The sequence below is a fragment of the Neoarius graeffei genome, chromosome 2, assembly GCF_027579695.1.
Source record: "Neoarius graeffei isolate fNeoGra1 chromosome 2, fNeoGra1.pri, whole genome shotgun sequence".
NCBI lineage: Eukaryota > Metazoa > Chordata > Actinopteri > Siluriformes > Ariidae > Neoarius > Neoarius graeffei.
In genome coordinates, this window is record NC_083570.1 from 12,318,855 (window position 1) to 12,341,438 (window position 22,584).

At 43.0% G+C, this 22,584-nt stretch overlaps 1 protein-coding gene across 1 annotated transcript in view; it reads right to left on the bottom strand.

Annotated features, from left to right (window-relative positions):
- Window positions 1-22,584, bottom strand: part of rab10 (RAB10, member RAS oncogene family) — a 64,392-nt gene that overhangs the window by 3,285 nt on the left and 38,523 nt on the right. Inside the window, exons 2-4 of the mRNA XM_060913820.1 lie at window positions 22,401-22,461; window positions 14,074-14,212; window positions 2,372-2,461 (exon numbers count right to left, since the gene is read on the bottom strand). Coding sequence (XP_060769803.1) covers window positions 2,372-2,461; window positions 14,074-14,212; window positions 22,401-22,461 — 290 coding nt within the window. The remainder of the gene's footprint in view (window positions 1-2,371; window positions 2,462-14,073; window positions 14,213-22,400; window positions 22,462-22,584) is intronic.

Here is a 22,584-nt window from a genome sequence, read left to right on the forward strand (position 1 = left end):
AAGTTTATCTTGCCACCACGCACAGTGAGGAGGATGGTAAGAGAAGTAAAAAGTTCTCCAAAGCTCACTGTTAGAGAATTGCATCAAAGAGTAGCATCTCGGGGTCACAGTCTCCGTAACAACCATCAGGCGCTATCTGCATGCCAACAAGCTGTTTGGGAGGCATGCACAGAAAAAGCCTTTTCTCACTTACAAGCATAAACAAATGTCTGGAGTTCGCTAAGCGGTCCTAGGACTTCAACTGGGACCGTGTGCTTTGGTCAGATGAGACCAAGATAGAGCTTTTTGGCAACAAACACTAATACATCACAAAAGATGAGTCTGCGGAAAAGCATCTCATGCCCACTGTGAAGTATGGGGGAGGATCGGTGATGCTGCGGGCCTGTTTCTCTTCCAAAGGCCCCGGGAACCTTGTTAGGGTGCATGGCATCATGAACTCTTTGAAATACCAGGACATTTTAAATCACAATCTGGTGGCCTCTGCCTGAAAGCTGAAGATGGGTTGTCACTGGGTCTTTCAGCAAGATAATGACCCTAAACATGTGGCCAAAGCTACACAAAAATGGTTCACCAGACACAAAATCAAGCTCCTCCCATGGCCATCTCAGTCCCCAGACCTCAACCCAATTGAAAACCTGTGGGGTGAGCTGAGGAGGAGAGTGCACAGGAGAGGACCCAGGACGATTTAGGCCAAGTTTACATTAGACCGTATCTGTCTCGTTTTCTTCGCGGATGCACTGTCCGTTTACATTAAAACGCCTGGAAACGGGAATCCGCCAGGGTCCACGTATTCAATCCAGATCGTGTCTGGTCCGGTGCTGTGTAAACATTGAGAATACGCGGATACGCTGTGCTGAGCTCTAGCTGGCGTCGTCATTGGACGACGTCACTGACATCCACCTTCCTGATTCGCTGGCGTTGGTCATGTGACGCGACTGCTGAAAAACGGCGCGGACTTCCGCCTTGTATCACCTTTCATTAAAGAGTATAAAAGTATGAAAATACTGCAAATACTGATGCAAATACTGCCCATTGTGTAGTTATGATGGTCTTTAGGCTTGCCATCCTTCCACTTGCAAGTGGTAAGTGACGCGCATGCCCGATATGCACCAAGATCACACACACAGCGGCTCAGTCCCGAATCACTGCTCGTGCGCTTCACTCGCGCGCTCTGTGAGCTGCGCAGGGCCAGAGTGCGCACCCTCCAGAGGGCACTCGCTGTTCAGGGCGGAGTGATTTGGAGCGCAGGATGCCTGCGGAGCCGAGCGTATCCATGTATTGGCGTTGCTGTGTGCACGCGAATCGTTTTAAAAACGTTAATCTGATGATCCGCTGATACGGTCTAATGTAAACCCCACCTTAGAGAGACTGTGCAAAGAGGAATGGTCGAAGATCCCTCTCTGTATTCTCCCATCTTGTGAAATGTTTTATAGGAGAATATTAAGTGCTGTCTTGTTGGCCAAAGGGGGTTGTACAAAGTATTAACATCAGGGGTGCCAATAATTGTGGCACATGATTTCATGTGGGATTTTTCCCCCACTGAATAAATGCACTTGAATTAAAGGTTGGATTTTTTTTTGCACATTGTTGTCCTATATTTATTAAAAAAAAAAAATTAGAAGCCTAAGAACACATCTTAACGAGGGGTGCCAATAATTGTGGAGGGCACTGTGTGTATAAAAAAAAAAAATAACCAAAAATGTCAAAACGCACAACTCAGAGTCATTTAATATAACTGGAGGTTTTGCGGGGGAAGAGGGAAAAACATCCTAATAGTTTGATTTATGCTCCAGAAGCTAAAATGCTTAGACAGACAGACAGATAACTATCCCCTCCCCCCGGCATTATATGTCGGGGGATAAAAAGAACGGATGTACACGTGTGGAGGGTCAAATCGCAGAGGAAAGGCGAGAGTGAGGTGATAAATAAGCCAAAAACAATGTCGTTTGGTTTAGATGAGGTCAGCAATGCAGTGTTTGAGCGCGGGTGCATATAATAAAAAGTCATGGCTGGACTCGGACAGACAGCAGAGGTAGCAATGCTCCTGTAGTCTTATTTAGGTCGAGTTGAGAAGGAGGGGGATGAGAAACGTTTGCAGAACTGCAACGTCTGAAGTAAGGCACTTAAAAGATTGGGGTGGGGACCACAGCGTCAGCGACGCAGCTGCTCACACGGCCGTACCACGAGAAACCACATTCGTTTATAATTAATCGTTTATAAAAAGATTTTTTTTTCTTTCCAACTTTATTTACCTGAAAAGCTAAAAATGATCAAGATCGTTTCTAAATTTAAAAATCACTTGACATTTTCTCCCCCTAGTAGGCAAGTTATTATTTGGAGTCTGGTGTGAACTGAGGCTCAGACAGCTCACCTGTTCTCCCTTGGCCTTGGGTACGACCCGTTTGTCCTCCATATCGCACTTGTTGCCTAGCAGCATTCTCTCCACATCCTCATTGGCATGCTGAAAAACAACACACAAACAGTAAACAAGAAAAATAATGGAGCTCTCACGAGTGATAATGTGTTTTGGTGTTTTTAGTTTCATACAAGGACACTGCGTTCATTTTTTAAATGAAAACAAAACCAGATTTTTGATCGCGGACCACGTTTACCAACACCGTCGATTAGCAAAAGCATTATTTATATAAAACCCTGTCAAGCTGTCAGAAAAGTAAAAAAAAGTCTGCTCCAAGCAGGGCTTTGAACCGGTTCAAGGAACGAAACCAAAAACCGGGAACTTTTTCTATTTCACATGGAACAGAAACGCTTATTAAAAATAATGGTAACCGGTTAATACCGGTTTTTATTTTGTTCCTCAAAGTTTCCATAGCCTACAAATAAAAAAAAGTCAGTCATTCTTCTCCTGCGCAAGTTTCTATGACCTGCTGGGGTTCACTTCCTGTGTGACGTTCGCTGACTGAATGGAGAGAGCGGGAGGGTGGACTACTATCACGTCTCCACATCTTAAATAAGAGGTAAATATTGCAGTCTATCGTTATTCAAAAACGTCAATTTCAAACACGATATCAATATATTTGTCCACGTTAATGAGAGGCTCGCGAACATTAAATGACGTTAACCTCTGTTAGCCTATCAATGCATAGGGCCTGACTAGCCTTTGGTAACACACTAAACGAATTCTCTTTCATTTTTGGCACTTTTTCTGTTTGTGTAGATGGGAAGACATACTGAGAATCCAAATCGCCAACATTTGAAATAATAATTGTTTTGAATTATTTCTTGTCTTATTTAATGAAGGTTGTAATAGAATTAGCCTACATTTGGCTTAAGCTGGATGAGACCGAGACATAATTTTATACCCATTTGTTAAACAGCTGACAGGGAACGTAATTAACCGTTCCGGGAACGAAATCTTTTTGTTCTAACCGGTTCGGGAACGTCTATTTAATGGTGGAACCCAAAACCGGAAACGTTAAAATTCCGTTTCTGTTCGGAACGAACCAATAGGAAAAAAATTCTGGTTCAAAGCCCTGGCTCCAAGTATGCCTGAATGCTTGACTGACAGGAAATTAACCTCACACCCCAAGACAAAGTAGCAGGTAAATCAATCATCAGTTCCATTTCAAGGCCTCTTCCAGGAAACTCTGAGATGTGTGTAGGGAAAAATCAAAGCGGAAAACGTACTGAACATCTAACACACTCATTACTGGCGGTGTGTGTGTTCTGGTCATTTCCACAGCGCGAGTATAACAGGACTGGTTTGAGCTCACAATCACTCTATAGCATATTATGTATTATACACATCATGGACCCCAAAAAAAAAAAAAAAAAAAAAAAAAACACCCCACCCGAGAGCAGACTGAAAAGTCACGACAGCCAATCAAAAGACAGTTCCTACCCCCCCCCCCAAAAAAAAGGCACGACAGCCAAAAGACAGTTCCGACCCCCCCAAAAAGTAGTCACGGCAGCCAATCCGAGGGCAATTCCCGCAAAAAAAAAAAAAAAAAAAAAAAAACAGCCAAGACAGTTCCTGCCCCCCCCAAAAAGAGAGAGAAAGTCACGACAGCCAGAGGACAGTTCCTACCCCAAAGTCACAACAGCCAAAAGACAGTTCCTGACCCCCCCCACCAAAAAAAAGTGGTCACGACAACCAATCAGAGGACAGTTCCTAACCCCAAAAAAATAAGTCGCAGCCAATCAAAGGGCAGATCCCACAACTAGATAGAACTTGACGCCAACAGTGTCGATGGGGATGCCTCCGCCTGGTAGACGCAACACGGGGGCCTGTTGCGAACTTGGTCTGGCAAGGCAAGCCATCTCCAGCTCTTCCAAGCTCCCGAAAAATCGGGAGCCAATCAACTTTGAGCATCTCCAATGGCCCTGGGTAGAGGCGTGTTCAAGGCACTGACGTAGAACTGTGACCGGAAGCCATAGATTGTTTACAGAATCTATGCCGGAAGCGCTTCATTCACTAGAAACATTACGAACATGGAGCAGTGGCAAGCCTTTGACACAGCGGTAGATGCTGTATTGAAAGCATTCAACGGGAAGTTCTCATTGAAAACGGAGCAAAGAGCAGCCCTGGAGGTATTTATCTTCTTCCTGTTACTCAAGCAGTTTCCGTCACGTCACATACGTCAGAGGAAAGAGTGATGTGATTGGTTTAAGCTTCGTCACAGCCTTTTCTGGCTTCGACCAGTAGCAAACTGAGGCATTTCAGGGAGGCGGGTCAACCACGCACTTTGGGAAACGGCTGGGCTTAATAGCTTTGCCAGACCAATGCTCGCAGAGCTTTGAAGTTGCGTTAGCCAGACTAGTAGACTACACACCTTAAGTTGTGATTTGGGGATGGACGTTTGACCTCACAGTAATCTTGACCTGTGACCTTTTAACCTTAAAATCTAATCAGTTCATGTTTGTCCCAAAGCGCACAAATGTGAAAGTTTGGTGAAATTCCTTTCATTAGCCTTTGAAATATCATGTTCACAAGTTTGTCTGCGGACAGACAGACAACCCGAAAACAGAATGCCTCCTGCACCTTAAGGTGGCGGAGGCATTATATTTAAAAAAAAAAAAAAAAAGTCACGACAGCCAAAAGACAGTTCCTGGAAGAAGGGGAGAAAAGAGACATGACAGCCAATCAAGAGTTCCTGTCCAAAAAAAAAAAAAAAAAAAAGTCAACGGCCAATCAGAGGGCAGTTCCAACCTGAAACACCTCCAGTTAAAATCACAAACAAGGCGGTGTTCTGGTTACAGGCTTTTATTTGCATATCTATGTAGTCAACAGGCTGTGAGAACTAGATTAATAAAATACACAAATCAAGTTTAGTCTGAAATTCAGAGAACAATAATCTACCATTAAAACAGATGCGTCACAAACAAAATACAGCTTACAGAATCCTTCAACTCTGAGGACCATAAGTTGCTTAACGAGTGGATAACTGGCACCGAGAAAAATTCTTTGACACGTGCGCGAGTTAACATGCAGCAGTCACATGAGCTCGGCGAGTACATCATAGTTACAAATGCGCAGAGTTAAAAAACACCTGCATAGCTCGCTGGGCGCGTTAAACTAAAGGGAGGAAGAAAGGAAACCTCCAGCCTTATAAATCTTCACTTTGTTCCGTTAATAACTTGATCATCCTACGCTGACAAACTTTTTTTTCCTTTTAAATCACTTGTGGTCCTGCTCAGTGTGCAGCCAACAATAACCACCACCCCACAAACATTTCTTCCACCATTCTTTTAACTTGTTTGTGTGTACACTTGGTTATATTCAGGTTGATTCACACAAATATTTTATCCAAAGAAGTTTTATATTTAGCTGAAATTATTAAATGAATTTAAAGTTGTATGACTGGTCCGTCTTCACATCACGAGTTTGAGAGAGAAATCCAAAGTTTCAGTTCTGAAACGCGACCAGTGAAAACAGTTTGACGACTTCAGCGTGCAAGCGTATATCCTGGACCAATTCCGTTTTTTTTTTTTTTTAATATATGAAAGAACGTCCCTTTACTAGGGGTGTGCAAAATAATCGTCATGACAATGCATCGCGATACTAACTTTCACGATATACTGCATCGATTCTTGACGCCAAATATCGATTATTAATTTTAAAAAATGAATAAATAAAATGGTATGAATGGTTGGCGAACATCAGCCAAAAACAAGTAGAATACAACTTCCAGTCCTGTAGATGTCGCCGTGGAGTTTTTGACGCCCGCTGCCTTCATGCCAGTGGCATTTCCGGCGGCAGGCTACTGCGACCTAGACATTCTGCATAGACATCATATGCGACTGTGACTCTGTTTACAAATCTCGCTGGAACAGCGCGCACGACATGCTTGAGCACTTTTTAGAGCAACAGCCTGCCATCCACGCTGCACTCCTGTCTGCAGAAATACGTAAATCTGAGAAGGACATCTGCACACTCACCGAGTCTGACATAACTGCTGCGGTACTACAACATGCTAAAAGAAATATGCTAAGTGAGTGTATTGTTTCCTAATTTGAGGATGCTCCACAAACTATAAATGCATAAGGCATTTAAATATAATGTAATGTAACAAATAATATAATGATGATAATTTAATGTACTGAGTAATATAGTATATATATATATATATATTTTGATATTTATTATTGCCTTGTCCTCCCATACTGCAGGTGCTGCAAAGAAATTGAAAACTGCTGCTATTAGTTTTCTTTTATTATTTTTAGTTTTATAAATCCTATGCACTTTTTGTCATTAGTGTGTCCACTTGTTAAGTATGGAAACAGTAATATTTGTTTTAATGGCAACTACCTCCAAAGTCGTTTCAATAAATTCAGTTATGAACTGAGTTGCTCTGAGTTATGCATCAATTGGAGACACTATCCAGATCGTACACAGCCACTGGTAATTATGCTTTATTTATTTATTTATTTTTTTTTACATTTTCACTGAAGTATGTTGAATATATCGCAATGCATCGCAATAATTCAAGAATCGTGATGCATCGTGATAGTATCGCATCGTAGCATGTGAATCGTGATTCGAATTGAATCGTGATTTCTTTGCCAATACCCACCCCTACCCTTTACACGCTCATCCAGAAGGGTAATTTTGTACAAGGCCATCTGTCTACAGCAGAAAAAAATAAGACGCGTCTGGAAAAATCCCAAGGGAGTCTGGAGCCAGATTCGTGACGTCACGTGCGGATCCGCCAGCAGGCTGCGAGAGCTTTGCACGGGTTTAGTGCACAGCCTGTGTAGATCAAGTTTAGCAGCTAGCGATTTTGCAGTGAAATGTGGAATTGTCACCTGAGCTTCGAAACCCATGGATTCATGCATCAATGATCTATTGTTACATACATTTTTTCTAATTACTATTATGTATTTATATATTCCTTCATTTAGAAGAGTCCTGGCTACTGTAAGAGAAAGATTTCATAAGCTACACACATGGAATCAGCTAAGCAGGGCTGTATATACATTTAATGTTTGACAGGTCCCAAGATCTCAAGCCCTGACATACCGTATATCCCTCGATACATGTGACGCAAGTGTATTATCGCCCAGCGCTTTCGTGTGCGTCAATAAATAACATTATCCGTGTACCACACAAACACAGGAACACCTAATTTAGAATACAGTCCAGGGCTCGAAATTAACTTTTTTTCTTTGTGTCCCCAGTGGTCCCGAATTCTGTGTTGTATTGTCCCGAATGGAAGCAATAGTGTCCCCATTTTTTTCCTCTCTGAAATAACCAGTGGTTAATATCATATGAAGTTACTATTTTATTTGTAACTATGCGATTTTGAACCCTTTATATCATTTTTACAATAAATCACAAGACACAAGTGACACGTGTCCTATACATCATCTACTTCAAAATTACAGTTATTGCATTTTCAGTTTATTAAACTTTGGCGATCTCACTGTATGAATAGATACCCGTTTATTTAAAGGGGCCAACTAGCTCATTCAGAAAATGTTTCAACTCCCGACATCTGCAGTACACTGTAGTTGAAAATAAGACCCCTTTTATGTTCATTTCATCTACTTATACCTTGAATATCTGTTGGCACTTATAAGGCCAACTTATTTTCACCATTACCGTTATCCATTTTTATGAACTTTCCGTTATCCATTTTATGAACTTTCGCTGCCGGGTGCAAATGTTAGCAACATCAGCATAGTGCCAGGTCCGAGCCTAGCTGTGCTGCTGACTGACTAAACTTTCTGAACTAGAAAGACACCAAGAAAACTCACTTATTCTGTTGAACGGTATCTTCCGTCAATATCATCCACATCATTCCTGTTGTATTTTATAACGTGTCTAACAGTGTTCATTAAGTTCATTCAGTTGCTAGCGTTGCCTGCAGACCAGGCGATGACACTTTGGATCCTGAAGGTCCCGGAGACGTTATATCTGGGCTTTCAGTTTCTTCCCCGCGGTCGGTCCGCTTCAACCACTTCAGCATTTTTGTTCTGGCAAGAGTCGGCGCAGCGTGCGCGGTAGCAATTCCATTCCAAGTCCATATAATGCGGACTCCAGCTGAAGATTCTAGAACAGAATGCGCTGCTCTGTAGCCTACGGATGCAGGTGCATCGAAAGTGTAGCTACTATGTATTTTTCGCTGTTAACGTTTTAAAATTAAAATTGACAAATTAGGTGAATGTCTACGTATGTGTTACGGCTTTGTAAATAATATTAATGTAGAACATTTTTTCTAGATCTATTTTTTCCCATTGTCCCGGGATTGTCCCAAATATGATAATTTTGTGTCCCGATGACATATTTTATGGTCCCCGGGACGTCGGGACACCGTTGGTTTCGAGCGCTGATACAGTCTCATTTTTTTTACCCTGGCAACAGTCGACTTGTGAATTGGCGATTTTCTTGGTCTTTTTCTTGGCTCTGCTTTGGTCCTCGGCTTCCGGGTGCCTCACACGAAGCGCTCCCATTTCTGTCTCATTGTCCGGTCTTTTGGGAAACGATGAGTACTAATCCCATCAAGATTGGTGTTGCTACACCCTCCTACGATACATCTGTTAACCATTTTAATAATTACGCAATAACGTTGAAGAAATTTGCAGAAAACCACCAGGTCGTTTTCTCAAACAAACCAGCGCTGACGTAGGATTCAGAAGGAGGCGTCCCGCACGCTACGTCACGAAAATCAATGTTTGCCGGGAAATCCAAATGCCAAGTTTTTTCAGAGGCGGACCAATTCGCCTCAAATGGCTTGATTTCAACTGAATTTTTCTGGTATTGTGCATGTGTATGGAATCAATTTTGCGCCAAAATGTTCATAGAATACTTTTGAAATATCAAACCAACGACAAATCAAAATACAAAGAGTCAATTTTTTTAGACTGGCAAACAAATCATTCGTGTAATCGTGCAAAATATCAGTCTATTACTCTTCAGAAACCTTTTATTTTTGTTCCGCGTCTGTCTCGGTTTTGTTTGACGCAATTTATTTTGGTTGCGATTCCAGCTCTCTCGTTTGCGCTCCCTGACTTTTTGCTTGCAGTTTTGGCACAAACTTCACGTGTGGGCGGGCTGTCCAGGAATGCATTCCCATTGGGTAACTTGTTTGACTGACAGCTACACTCCGTGATTCCCTACTCGGATTCTGGCGGACTGTTTGACGAGTGACCGATCCATTGACGGTAAACAAGGATCGAGTGGACTTCAGTGGCGACTATGATATTGAATTAATTCAACAAAGTGTAAGTACGGGACAAATGTGCTGTATGTGTTGCAGTAGTACACATTATGCAGGCGTGTTTAACGTTAGCAAGACAGCTATTATATTGGGTAGTGGAGCTAAGGCTAACATTTGACTTGCCACGAAACACCTGCATAATGTGCACTACTGCAACACATACAACACATTTGTCCCGTACTTACACTTTGTTGAATTAATTCAATATCATAGTCGCCACTGAAGTCCACTCGATCCTTGTTTACTGTCAACGGATCGGTCACTCGTCAAACAGTCCGCCAGAATCCGAGTAGGGAATGGCTGAGCGTAGCAGTCAGTCAAACACAAGTTACCCAATGGGAATGCATTCCTGGACAGCCCACCCACACGTGAAGTTTGTGCCAAAACTGCAAGCAAAAAGTCAGGGAGCGCAAACGAGAAAGCTGGAATCGCAACCAAAATAAATTACGTCAAACAAAACTGAGAAAGACGCGGAACAAAAATAAAAGGTTTCTGAAGAGTAATAGACTGATATTTTGCACAATTACACGAATAATTTGTTTGCCAGTCTAAAAAAATTGACTTTTTTTGTATTTTGATTTGTCGTTTTTGTTTGATATTTCAAAAGTATTCTATGAACATTTTGGCACAAAATTGATTCCATACTGCGCAAGGTTAAAAAAAAAAAAAAAAAAAAATGTGACAGTTTAATATAAAATAGGAGAATTACATTGATCTTGCTCCTGAATTTACCCGTGATATGCACTTTAAAGATAGCTGGTATCGCATCATAAAACGCGACCCAATTTTGAATTGCTAATGAAGTTCCCCAGTGTCTCGCACAGAAATGTGATGCAAAAAAAAAAAAAAGTTGGCCAACTTCTCTAAGAAAATCCTTATTTCCGAACATCCCCAGGGTAACTGGGTTAGTCAGCTGCCAATTGTCCAGCAGGGGATGGATAGGTGGATAAATTAATAAACGGTTTTACACCGAATCCAGTAATTGAAACAAAGTCCAAAAAGTTTATATGCACAAATAAGCCATTACTGTCAGCCCTGCACGCTGCGGCGCACATCGAGCGGACTCCAGAACACACGCCATTAATGACGCACACCTGAACATAATTAAGGCGCGATATATGCACCTGTATAAAGACTGTTCAGATGCAATATCAGCGCGAAGTATTACACTACGTCAGTACGCATTACCGAGCCATTCTACCTGAGCCTGATTTCCTGATCCTCTTCCGTTTTTGCTTCACCCGACCCTTGGCTCGTTTGCCTGTGTCCGTTTCCACTCTTGTACATCTCTTCGCCTTTGTGAACGTACTTCTGCACATACATCCGCCTACCTCATAGCGGACAATTACGGTGTCAGACTTCGCCTTTAACGCCGTTGGGGCATTATAAATAGCATTATTCATGAAATTTAAAAGTACACAAACCTTTAACATTACTCAGAACTCGCAAGGGCTCAAATCAATGATGTTCCTAGCTGGATACGAGTAGCGCGTAATGACCAAAAATGGGTCTTAAAGCTTGCTATAGTAGTCGTACCATTACATTTCCATATTAGCACAATGATACAAAAGGCTCACTGCAATAAAACATTGTCATAAGATTCATGTCTATTTTCTGTCACTCGCACATTTATTGTTTATCAAATCAAAACGTCCTTCCCACGCCATGTGGCGCATCGGGTGGCGCCGAGCTCCGTTTCCGTAGCCCTCGGCCTCTCGCCTATTACATAGCTAGGGTTAGAGTCGTCTGGTAACCGCGAGAGTTTGACTCCCCACTCGCATTTGTATTGCAGCGTGCCTTGCCAGACAGCAGTTGGTACTATTTTTATGATGGCCTTTGGCATGACCCGACCAGGAGATCTCCCAATCGAGAGGCGGACACGCTAACAACTAGGCCAACTTGCGGCATTATTACTTAACATACATTTGGGGATTGCTACACAAGATTACTACCGCGTAGCATTTTTTGCTACACCCAAAAAAATAAATAAATTATTGAACGCTGGACGACTACGCGTTTCATCACTACTGTGCATTTCTGAGCGCTGCATTTACCACGTGCTGTGATTGGCCGACAGCATGAATCAGGTCACCTCTTGGCCAATCACAGCACGGCTAACAATACGGAAATTCCTGGACCAATGTCAACAACCCAAACGCAGAAAATATCTCGATTCGATCGATACACGGGCAAAACCAGTTGAAAGACTTTTCTGCAGGTCTACTCTACACGGAGCACCGTAATTGTGTTTCAAATCCATAGCTGCTACGCCCAAATCGTACACGTTGGCATCTCTGAAAAGGTCATGACAGCCGATCAGAGCAACCTGAATGTGTGCGAGTGTGGTTCTTGCCTGAAACAGCCCTATAACCAATCAGGGCGTGGTCCAATAGGAGTGTAGGTCCTGCCCAAAACATCACTGTCCAAATCAGAAGATGGTGCACGAGGAGCAGCATTACTGCTCCAAATGTCCCTGGAACCAGTCCGAATATAATCCCTGCTTGGAAATATCCCTGTAACCCCTGATGCAGGGCTTTCCACAAGCGCCGGCTGCCGGCCATACAGCCGACTACACAATTAAGTCCAGCCGGCTACTTTAATGACTTATTTTTGTAGCCCACAGGCTCTAAATATTAATTTTCAATTTTAATAAAATTAAATGTTTATCTAACGGACTGACAATAATGTCAAACTGAACCGCACTCATTTAAGTTGTGATTCGCGCTGTTTGTACCGATAAGAACCACAAATTCCCCACAGACTTCATTGATCGAGGGAGAGTAACTCATCCGCGGCCCTGACATGCGGTGTGCGCGCGCACTCGGCGGAGGCAGTAGTGTGTCGGAGGGAACAGAAGCAGAGATGACGCTTATTTTGTCTCCGGTAAACCCGTCTTCTCTCGTTCAATTACGTGCTGGCATCAAAAGACACCGCTGGTTGTAAATGAAACCAAACTGAGTGGTTGGAGTTAGGGCTGTAACGATATGCGTATCGAAATCGCGATACGCAGAGCCACGATCCGTATCGCGATACAAGAAGGCAGAATCGCGGTACACCCTTACAAACTTCTCCTCAGCCCAAAAACAGAGGCGCTTCCAAACTTCAATTTATGAATACTTTACTTTTTATTTAAATTACATTTTAAACTTACTTAAATTACTTTTATTTTTTTAATATCCATTAGTAAGTCGTTTTTTCGCCGACCTGCGACAATCTTCTGCAAGTCACGCAACCTCCACACTCGCCACTGGCAGAGAATTCATTTCTTTTAAGCGGTCGCCATTCTGGTTGCGACGCGGGGAGCAAATCTGTAAACAAGCAGCTCATTGGCTGGCTAGGTGTGCCACAAGCCAATCACTTGACCGGAAAGGCATGCAGTGTTGCCAGATTGGGCGGGTTTAGGTGCTTTTTGGCTGGTTTTGAACATATTTTGGGGTGGAAAACATTAGCAATATCTGGCAACACTGAAGGCATGTCTGCTTGGGCGGAAGCCTTCTGCGGCAGTTACATTTTGACACGCGAGCAATGTTTCACCATAAAAATTCCGTAATTTCCATCTGTTTTCCGCGATCACAGAAAATCATTGGCCCTATGAGAGTGAGACAGTGAGAGAGCCCCCCCCCCAAAAAAAAATCTTAACGGATTTACACGATTTGGAAAAATGACTTTCAGAACCGAAAAAAAACCCAGCTTCCGGCTCAACAGTATTATTTTGAGAAATAAAACAATCTTTGGATATACATTTGTTCATTTTTGCATACATATTACTCATTCTCTGCAGTGGTCTGAATTATTTGTTATTAAATAGTTAAAGTAAGTAAGTAAATGTTAAGTCAAATTTACTACTTTAAAAAAACAATCGTGGGCGTATCGAATCGTGGGTCAAAAATCGCGATATGAATCGAATCGCGAGTTGGGTGTATCGTTACAGCCCTAGTTGGAGTGTATTTGCATACACAAATGGAGAAATGTTGGCTGAGTGTTTGTGTAGCACCACTGCAGACCGCTGTCATTGTTGAATCATAGCATGCTCAGCTGTGTGAATGTGTCATGCACCGAAAATAAGAGATTTACAAGCCCCCCGGCTACTTATTTGTCATGGCTGGCTAGTATGAGCCTTAGTGGAAAGCCCTGCTGATAGACACATGGCTGTGATAAACCTCCCATACTGAATACGGATCATGGCTCCATTTCTAGGAGGAGTAATGGAACACGTGTTTGGGGAGGGGGGTTTAAATAAAAGCGGCCAGCATGTGTGTTGACTGTGCTGCCGGTGTCTGCTTACATCTACTCACTCAGGGGGAGTGATAAAGCAGAAATGGCACTTTTAGTGACGTAGATTTTCATCTCGCTGTAAACGTAGCCGCTCGAAGCGTGTAGCGCTTCAGAGACGCACCTCGTCGATGTTCCGGAGCCACTTGCTGATGTTCTCGAAGCTCTTGGCGTTGCTGATGTCATAGACGAGCATGATGCCCATGGCTCCTCTGTAGTAGGAGGTGGTGATGGTGTGGAACCTCTCCTGACCTGCTGTGTCCCTAAACACACAATTACACCGTTAACCATGCAATTACTAAATTACGCATCGTTATAAAACAGTTTCTTAGCCCACTTACATTTCACACGTTCACAACAGAATTAATGTGACATTCGAATTTTTGCTAAAATGCAACAGTGGTGTGAACCTGTGCTGCCAGATCAGATCAGATCATGCATCTAGCACCAAAAACACAGCACATCTACCTACATCTGTTCACAAAAACATACAACATACAGCTAGTTATGTACACCGCTTGTCTGGTTTTGCTGTCTTACACAGCAAATTGTAACCGTGGCAACAACCATAGCAAGCTATAATGTTCAAACTTTTTTTTTTTTTTAACTGGAATCACAGTGCTGCTGAATTCTGGAATCTGATTGGTCAGGTGGTGTTGATTAACTTTCTACAACAAGCAGCTCGAACATCAATACGCTCATTCTAACACATCGTTACTATAGTAACAATTAATTCATGGTGGATGACCCACAAGTGTGGGTATTTAAAGAAAAATAAAATTATATTATTTTTTTTTTTTTAAAGTGTATGTAATGCCGTAAAGTGCTGATGACATGTTTTTGACATCTTTGGCGATGTTTTATAACATAAAAAGTAATTCCCGATGATCCATATATTAATTCACGAAGGCGCCTATTTTACAAGTTATGATAAAAAACACGGCTATTTGGGCAAATTTGACGGGGCTGCAGCACCCAGGAGACGAAAGAGGAGGAGCTATATGACGTCAGCGAAAGAACCTTCCTCCTCACTTACCAGTTTGTTGTTGATGCGACAGGTGTTCAGTTTGTCATTATTAGTAGTATTATTAGTTATTATGCCTTCGCGTTGTGTTGCCGGCTTTTGCTCCAAAACCCACAAGGATGGGGTAAGTTTATTCAAGTTTCCCAGAGATCCCGAGCTGCATGCGAAGTGGGTGAAGCAAGTCAGGCGCACTCGTGACAAGTGGGAGCCCTCACCAACATCCGTCCTGTGCTCTGAACACTTCGATTTGGATTGTTTTGACACCCTTCCCAGCTTAAAAGAATCTCTTGGGTGTTCAGTTCAGCACAAACGTGTTACTACCATCAGCAGTGCCGACACAGTGTTGCCAGATTGGGAGGAATCCTGCCCAGTTGAGCAGTTTCAAGTGCATTTTGAACATATTTTGGGCTGGAAAACGTCAGCAGTATCTGGCAACAGATACTGCTGATGTTTTCCAGCCCAAAATATGTTCAAAACCCACCAAAATGCACTTGAAACCGCTCAACTGGGCGGGATTCCTCCCAATCTGGCAACACTGCCAGTATTCCGGAGGGGGTCTACTAGTAGCTACGCCGGATCCAAAGACAGTCCTCCTGTCAGAACATATGTTGTGAAACGACATAAGATAAAGGTACGTAGAGCTATAGATTCTACATGATAATCATAAATGTAATCATAAAGTCGGCGTGATATCAGTCATGTATTTGCTTGTGAAAGCTTGCGGCTTTCATGTAACTGCCGCCTAGCAACGAGAGGCAAAGGTTAAAGAGGGTAGGCTATCATAGATTCTATTCGGAAGAGATCAACACAATTCTAGACTCCCAGAAGAGGAAGAGCTAGCACTAGAGAGTTCACTGGCGCTTTCATGCGCCATTTCCATCGAGTAGAACAGCCAGTGAACCGCAGCGTGTTCTTCCGCTGACGTCACAACATGGCCGCGAGCCACGGACCCAGTTTTCTTGCGCTGTGCAATTAAAAGTTGGATATTTGTGTAACAGCTTCTTTTCACATAATAACAGAAATCTAACATGTTTGTCATGTTGTATAGTTTATTTAAGAAATTGCATAGAGTCATGTTCGTGTCATCAGCACTTTAAAATGAGTATTGTCAGTAACAACCAAACTGAATTAATAAAGCGAGGGAAAAACGTTTTTATCTGATCAAGCACAAAACTGGATCCCGGAAAAAGGCGGCTGTGCCCCAGGGCTAATCTCGCATGACATCACGTGTGGAAACCCGGGTTATTTTGGTTCATCTGACTCCATGCTTGTTTACTCGCTGAAATTGGATATTGTTTATGGAATCTTACAGAAATAACGACGTCAAAGTGCTGCGTGGTGTTTGGATGTTCAAATCCGTATACAACAGGGACATTCAGTTCACGAATTTCTGAGAAATGACACGAAAGTGACCGTGGGTGAGGTTTGTGCAAATGAAGCGGGCAGATTCCATGTCGCCTACTAATGATTTTGATTCAAGTGTTCAGCACCAGAACGACCACATGGGAATTACTCAAGCCAAAAAAACACCCCACACACGACAACCCTTTTATTTAATCTGACATTTGGACATTTTGCAGACTCCCCCCATTACCACCTGCTTCATATTTTCCTTTCAGTAATGACACTGAGCAAGCGTACGTTTTAAAGATTATATTCCTGCATTTATTGAGGTTCATGAGGGGGCGGAGCCTTTTTTTTTTACAAAGCCCCACAGTTATGGAACAGCCTTCCGAGTAGTGCTCAGGACTCAGACACAGTCTCAGCATTTAAGTCTCGGCTGAAAACATCTGTTTAGTCAAGCCTTTTGTTAATAGTGTTTATGAGGTAAAGGTGGAGATCTGGAGGATCCTCAGACAGAATGGGTCTTCACACTAAGGATGGCGAAAACTAAAAAAAAAAAAAAAAAATCTTGACCGACCACCGAGCCTCATTAGCCGGTTAAAGTCAGTTAACCTACGAGTTTAAACAGGGACGCAAATGGTGCACCTTTTGGAGGATGCCACCTTTTTCCACGGCTGAATCGTGCAGATCTGATTTTTTTTTTGGGGGGGGGGGGGGGGGGGGGGCGTTGGAGTGTCTGAATAATTTCATCAGAGTAAATTCTGTATTAAAGTTGCTAAGTGGGCAGGTGCCGTTGCGGTCCGTGAGGCGTGGGAGGTGGGGGGGAGGGGGGCAGTGGGTCAGAGGGCTGCGCATGTTTTCGCGGAAGCTGCGCAGGTGTGCGCGGCTTTCTGATTTGCTGTTTTCTCCTCGTGCTTCCTGGACTGTGGCGGTGTTTGCTTGTTTAGTCATTTTAATACAGAATTAAAACTTAAAAAAAATTAAACACTCAAAATTAAAAAACTCTTAAAAAAACAAATTTCACACACTGTCTCTGCTCGCAGCGCGCAGATGGGGGACAGGCTGCTTGCTCTCACACACACGAGGGAGAGAGAGCAGTTCAGTGCAGCTCCTGCTATAGAGGGCTACCGCATGACGTCATTGCGCCGCGAGATTTTGTTAGGCGCCATATTGGAAGACCAAGTACATGCACTCAATATAAAACAAAGTACGAGCGAGAGTAAAGTGACACGATGGCTGATAAGTCTGGTTATGCGAGTACATTACCAGCTGCAGAAAGGGCACGGTATGTGGAGAAACTGGCTGTGATTGATGGGTTTGACCCATATGATAAGACTCGCGGCAAGGGAGAATGGAAACATAAGGAGGACCGGACACCAATTCTGCCATCTGTTTGCTACCCAGACATTGTAAACTATTTGTTGTTTACACCCAGTGCCTACACTGCTGATGACTTGAAAGCCTACAAAGGGCTACAGGCTTACAATTATGTTGTTAGTGGCTTGGTTCGTGATATTACAGCTGTTATTAAGAATAACCTACACAGTTGTGGCCAAGGTAATCTTGTTGATATTTCTCTTTTAATAATATATCTTTTCAGTTGAAAAATACTTTGTTACTATTAAGGTATCCATAATTTAGGTTAATTTATCCAAATTATACATATGTATTTATGATATATGCCTACACAACAACTATGCTTTATTTATATAATAGGAGGGAGAGCAAGCCCCAAACCATCCTAAATTATTATTATTATTATTAAATTGTAGAAGTCTGGGAGGCTTGCTCCTCATCCAGTTATCAACTTGGGGCCAATTTAGCACATTTTAAATCTGAATTTCTTGCGTTTGCTTACCTCAAAGTGTCCGCAGATCATGCACAGACTTATCCATTATATCCACAGTTTTTTGCCAAGTCTCACACAGGTTTCGTTCAAGTCTACTGTTGGGCCAATAAATCATAAATAAAACAGCTCAGATTTGTTTAAGTCGTTTGCCACTCCACTTTATTCTCGTGGGTTCACATACCGCTGCCGTTACTTCCCCCTAATCACGAGTTTGTTGGTCTTCCAAAATGGCGCAGGGTCTGTTTACTTCCGGTTTCAGGCGACATCAGTGAAATCCCTCTATAGCGACTGCATCACTCAATTCCCCACAGGGGAACTGTCTCTAGTTTAACCAACAACCAAAAAAATTAACTGGTTGACGTTGATTCGGTCAACCATCGGTCAAACGGTCATCGGTTAACATCCCTAGTTCACACGGTATATATTTGCATCGATGCTGCACCGATGTATTTTGTTGCGATATATCTTACACCGGTGTAAATTTTGTGGAGCGTTCACATGGCACAACCCTGCTTACTAGAGAGAAGCGTGTTAGCACCGGTGCAGCCCCACTTGCGTTCACACGGCAGTTTTTGCGACCGTGCTATACGATAGTAATAATGCGGAAATGAAATATGCGCATGCGTGAAAATGTACTTCCTTTTCCCGGTTGTCATGGCATCACCAAGCGCCGGGAAAACAACGTGGATGAAGACACCAGTGTTGCCAGATACTGCTGACGTTTTCCAGCCCAAAATATGTTCAAATCCGCCAAAATGCACTTAAAACCGCCCAATCTGGCAACACTGGAAGACACGCAGTTCTGTTGTTGCTGATATTCGCCATTTTGGAAGCACAAAATACCAGGATGCAAATTATGCAATGCCCGTATGTAATCAACTCTCCTCACGCGTAGCGAGTCTACCCCTGTAGCGTTCAGACATCCCATTTTATAATCGGTGCTGCCCCGCAAACTAGCATTTACTCCGGAGTAAATTTCTTAAACCACCTCCCGAGCAGGGTTAGATTTGCACCGGTTTAAGCAGCTTTCAGGGGCTACACCGCTATAACTTTGTACTGTGTGAACGCGCTACTGGTGCTACACCGGAGTAAAAGTTGCCATGTGAACACCCCTAGAGTGTTTGGTAAACTGGGATGTATGGATGCTGTCAGTCCCTCACTTGCTCACTCGAGTTTGACGACAGTGTAGTGGCTGGCTGCTTTATATCTCCAGGCTCCCTCATGCCTGTGTTACCTTCTGGCTCTCTCCTTTTAGTTACGCTATCAGTTTTGCCGGAGTCCCTGCTTGCACTCAGCGCAAAATGTACCCTGTTTGTACTCATCAGGTGACATTGGGCATACCCAACAACCTGCGTTTTCTCCCCCCCGCTGTCTGTCCGTCCGAGTTACGTGCCAATCTTGATGCTGACCTCTTCTGCTCTTCAGACCTGCCTGATCCATCCTGATGCCCTACATCTGGCTGGAGTCTCATCACATCGTTCGGCCCCATATGGACAGTCGAAAGTCACACTTAGAAAAAGCTCTGATGCTTTTTTTGACTGAGGACGACAGTTGACTTGCTAACTTTAGGACTGCAGTCGGCTGTCATGAACAGTTTTGCACTCAAGTTTCCATCAACGAAACTGACTTGATGTTAAAACTGTTATAATCACGTTGTCCATCACCCAAATGAGGATGGGTTCCCTTCGGAGTCTGGTTCCTCTTAAGGTTTCTTCCTCATGTTGTCTGAGGGAGTTTTTCCTTGCCACCGTCGCTGCAGGCTTGATCAGGGATAAAATTAGCTCCTGTTTAAAGTCATTCAAATTCTGTAAAGCTGCTTTGCGACAATGTCTATTGTTAAAAGCGCTACAGAGGTAAACTTGACGTGTAAACATTTTCCCGATAATTTCCAGCAAACCAGTCTGGTTCCAGTGGCTGGTGGTGCGTTATCGGCGGTGAGCGGGACTGTCCTGAACCGGCATCTGTTTTGCGTCCTGGGGGCTTGAAAAGATAGCCATTTACTCCAGAACATCCTTGATAAATCTTCTGCCCCTTTCATCCGACATACAAGAATCCCAATCACCATAATGAATGTTAATTTATGGAAACACATGGTCAATCACCATAATGAGTTTTGCTTTGTACAAAGGGTGGGAAAAAAAAAAAAAAGTGGGGTTTAGGGACATTAAATTTCACTTTAAAACTTATGGAAGGAGTCTCTAGAATCAGTGTCAAGTTTTCAGACGTCTTCAGTAATCTTAAAAACAGGTTTTAAGGGTTTCCGGTTGAGAGTACATCGTGCGCGTTCTGGCTGCCGCTTCTCACCGGAGCTTTTTTGTTTTAGCGTTGTTTTTTTTTTTTCCTGTGTGTTTGTGTGGTTTGATGTTTGAGTGTTTTGTCTGCAGGTTGTGGTGTAGCTCTGGACCCAGTTTTGGGCGTTGGTTCCCTCCAGGCCTTGGTTCGCCGTGGGCAATGCCTGCGCTCCCAGCTGTGGACTGCAGTGAGCTCACTGCTCATTTTACATCGTGGTTGTCCAGCGCTCTGTGCTTTAATGCTTGGCGTGATGTTCCAAGCGATGTTGCGGCGGCTATGCAGGTGGTTTGGGACACACCAGCGCTCTGCGTGGCGGAGCCTCTCTGCTCGCTTTGTGGATTCATGGCGTGGTGTTCGCGCGATGTTGCTGGTGGCGGTGCTGGAGATGTGGGACCTGTTTTCGTGCGCCTTTTGGTGGGACTGTGGCTGCTACACCACGAGAATTACATCCTGACCCCTACTTGGTGGACTTTTTATTTTTATATATTTATTTATTTATTCATTATATATATTTTTTCTTTCTTTGTCTATTATTGTTATCTGTTGTCTGTGTCTGTTTGAATCTCCTGTAAAGCGTCTGAGTACCATGAAAAGCGCTATACAAAACATTAGGGCTGTAACAATATGCGTATCGAAATCGCGATACGCAGAGCCACGATCCGTGTCGCGATACAAGAAGGCAGAATCGCGGTACACCCTTTCAAACTTCTCCTCAGCCCAAAAACAGAGGCGCTTCCAAACTTCAATTTATGAATACTTTACTTTTTATTTAAATTACATTTTAAACTTACTTAAATTACTTTTATTTTTTATATCTATTAGTAAGTCGTTTTTTCGCCGACCTGCGACAATCTTCTGCGAGTCACGCAACGTCCACACTCGCCACTGGCAGAGCACTCATTTCTTTTAAGCGGTCGCCATTCTGGTTGAGACGCGGGGAGCGAATCTGTAAACAAGCAGCTCATTGGCTGCCTAGGTGTGCCACAAGCCAATCACAATCACTTGACCGGAAAGGCATGCAGTGTTGCCAGATTGGGCGGGTTTAGGTGCTTTTTGGCGGGTTTTGAACATATTTTGGGGTGGAAAACGTTAGCAATATCTGGCAACACTGAAGGCATGTCTGCTTGGGCGGAAGCCTTCTGCGGCAGTTACATTTTGACACGCGAGCAATGTTTCACCATAAAAATTCCGTAATTTCCATCTGTTTTCCGCGATCACAGAAAATCATCGGCCCTATAAGAGTGAGACAGTGAGAGAGCCACCCCCCCAAAAAAAAATCTTAACGGATTTACACGATTTGGAAAAATGACTTTCAGAACCGAAAAAAAACAGAGCTTCCGGCTCAACAGTATTATTTTGAGAAATAAAACATTACTCATTCTCTGCAGTGGTCTGAATTATTTGTTATTAAATAGTTAATGTAAGTAAGTAAATGTTAATAAGTCAAATTTACTACTTTAAAAAAAACAACATTTTAAAAAAATCGTGGGTGTATCGAATCGTGGGTCAAAAATCGCGATACGAATCGAATCGTGAGTTGGTGTATCGTTACAGCCCTACAAAACATGTATTATTATTATTAACTTCAAAAGCAGAGAGAATGGCCATTTGTACCTTTATAACGATAACTATAGGTTGGATAATGATAACAGGAAACTCATCTTACAGACTGCAACTTAAAGTCCTTTACTAAACTGAAGTGGCATACCACACGAGCCGTAAGCTACCCAGGAAACCATGGCAACTGGGAGTAAACTGAAAATAAGACCGCAGTGGGACAAGTTTGGTGTCCAAATTCCATCTGTTCAGAGAATACAACCCGTTGTCTGTGTCGTTCTTAGTGTATACACCCAAACTTTGGTTAGTTAGTACACAAGTATACAATTTAAGACACAGCTGCTGCTCCCACACACACACACACACACACACACACACCACTCACCATATCTGTAGCTTAATCTTCTTTCCTTGCAGTTCGACTGTTTTGATCTTAAAATCGATTCCTGAGGGGAAGAGGAAGGAAGGAAGGGATTAAGTCAGTCCCACCATTATCAGCAAGGACAGCTGTACAATGACTCCTGTTTTGCAGAACTGAGAAGTGTTTTTAAACTCGACCTGATCTGCTA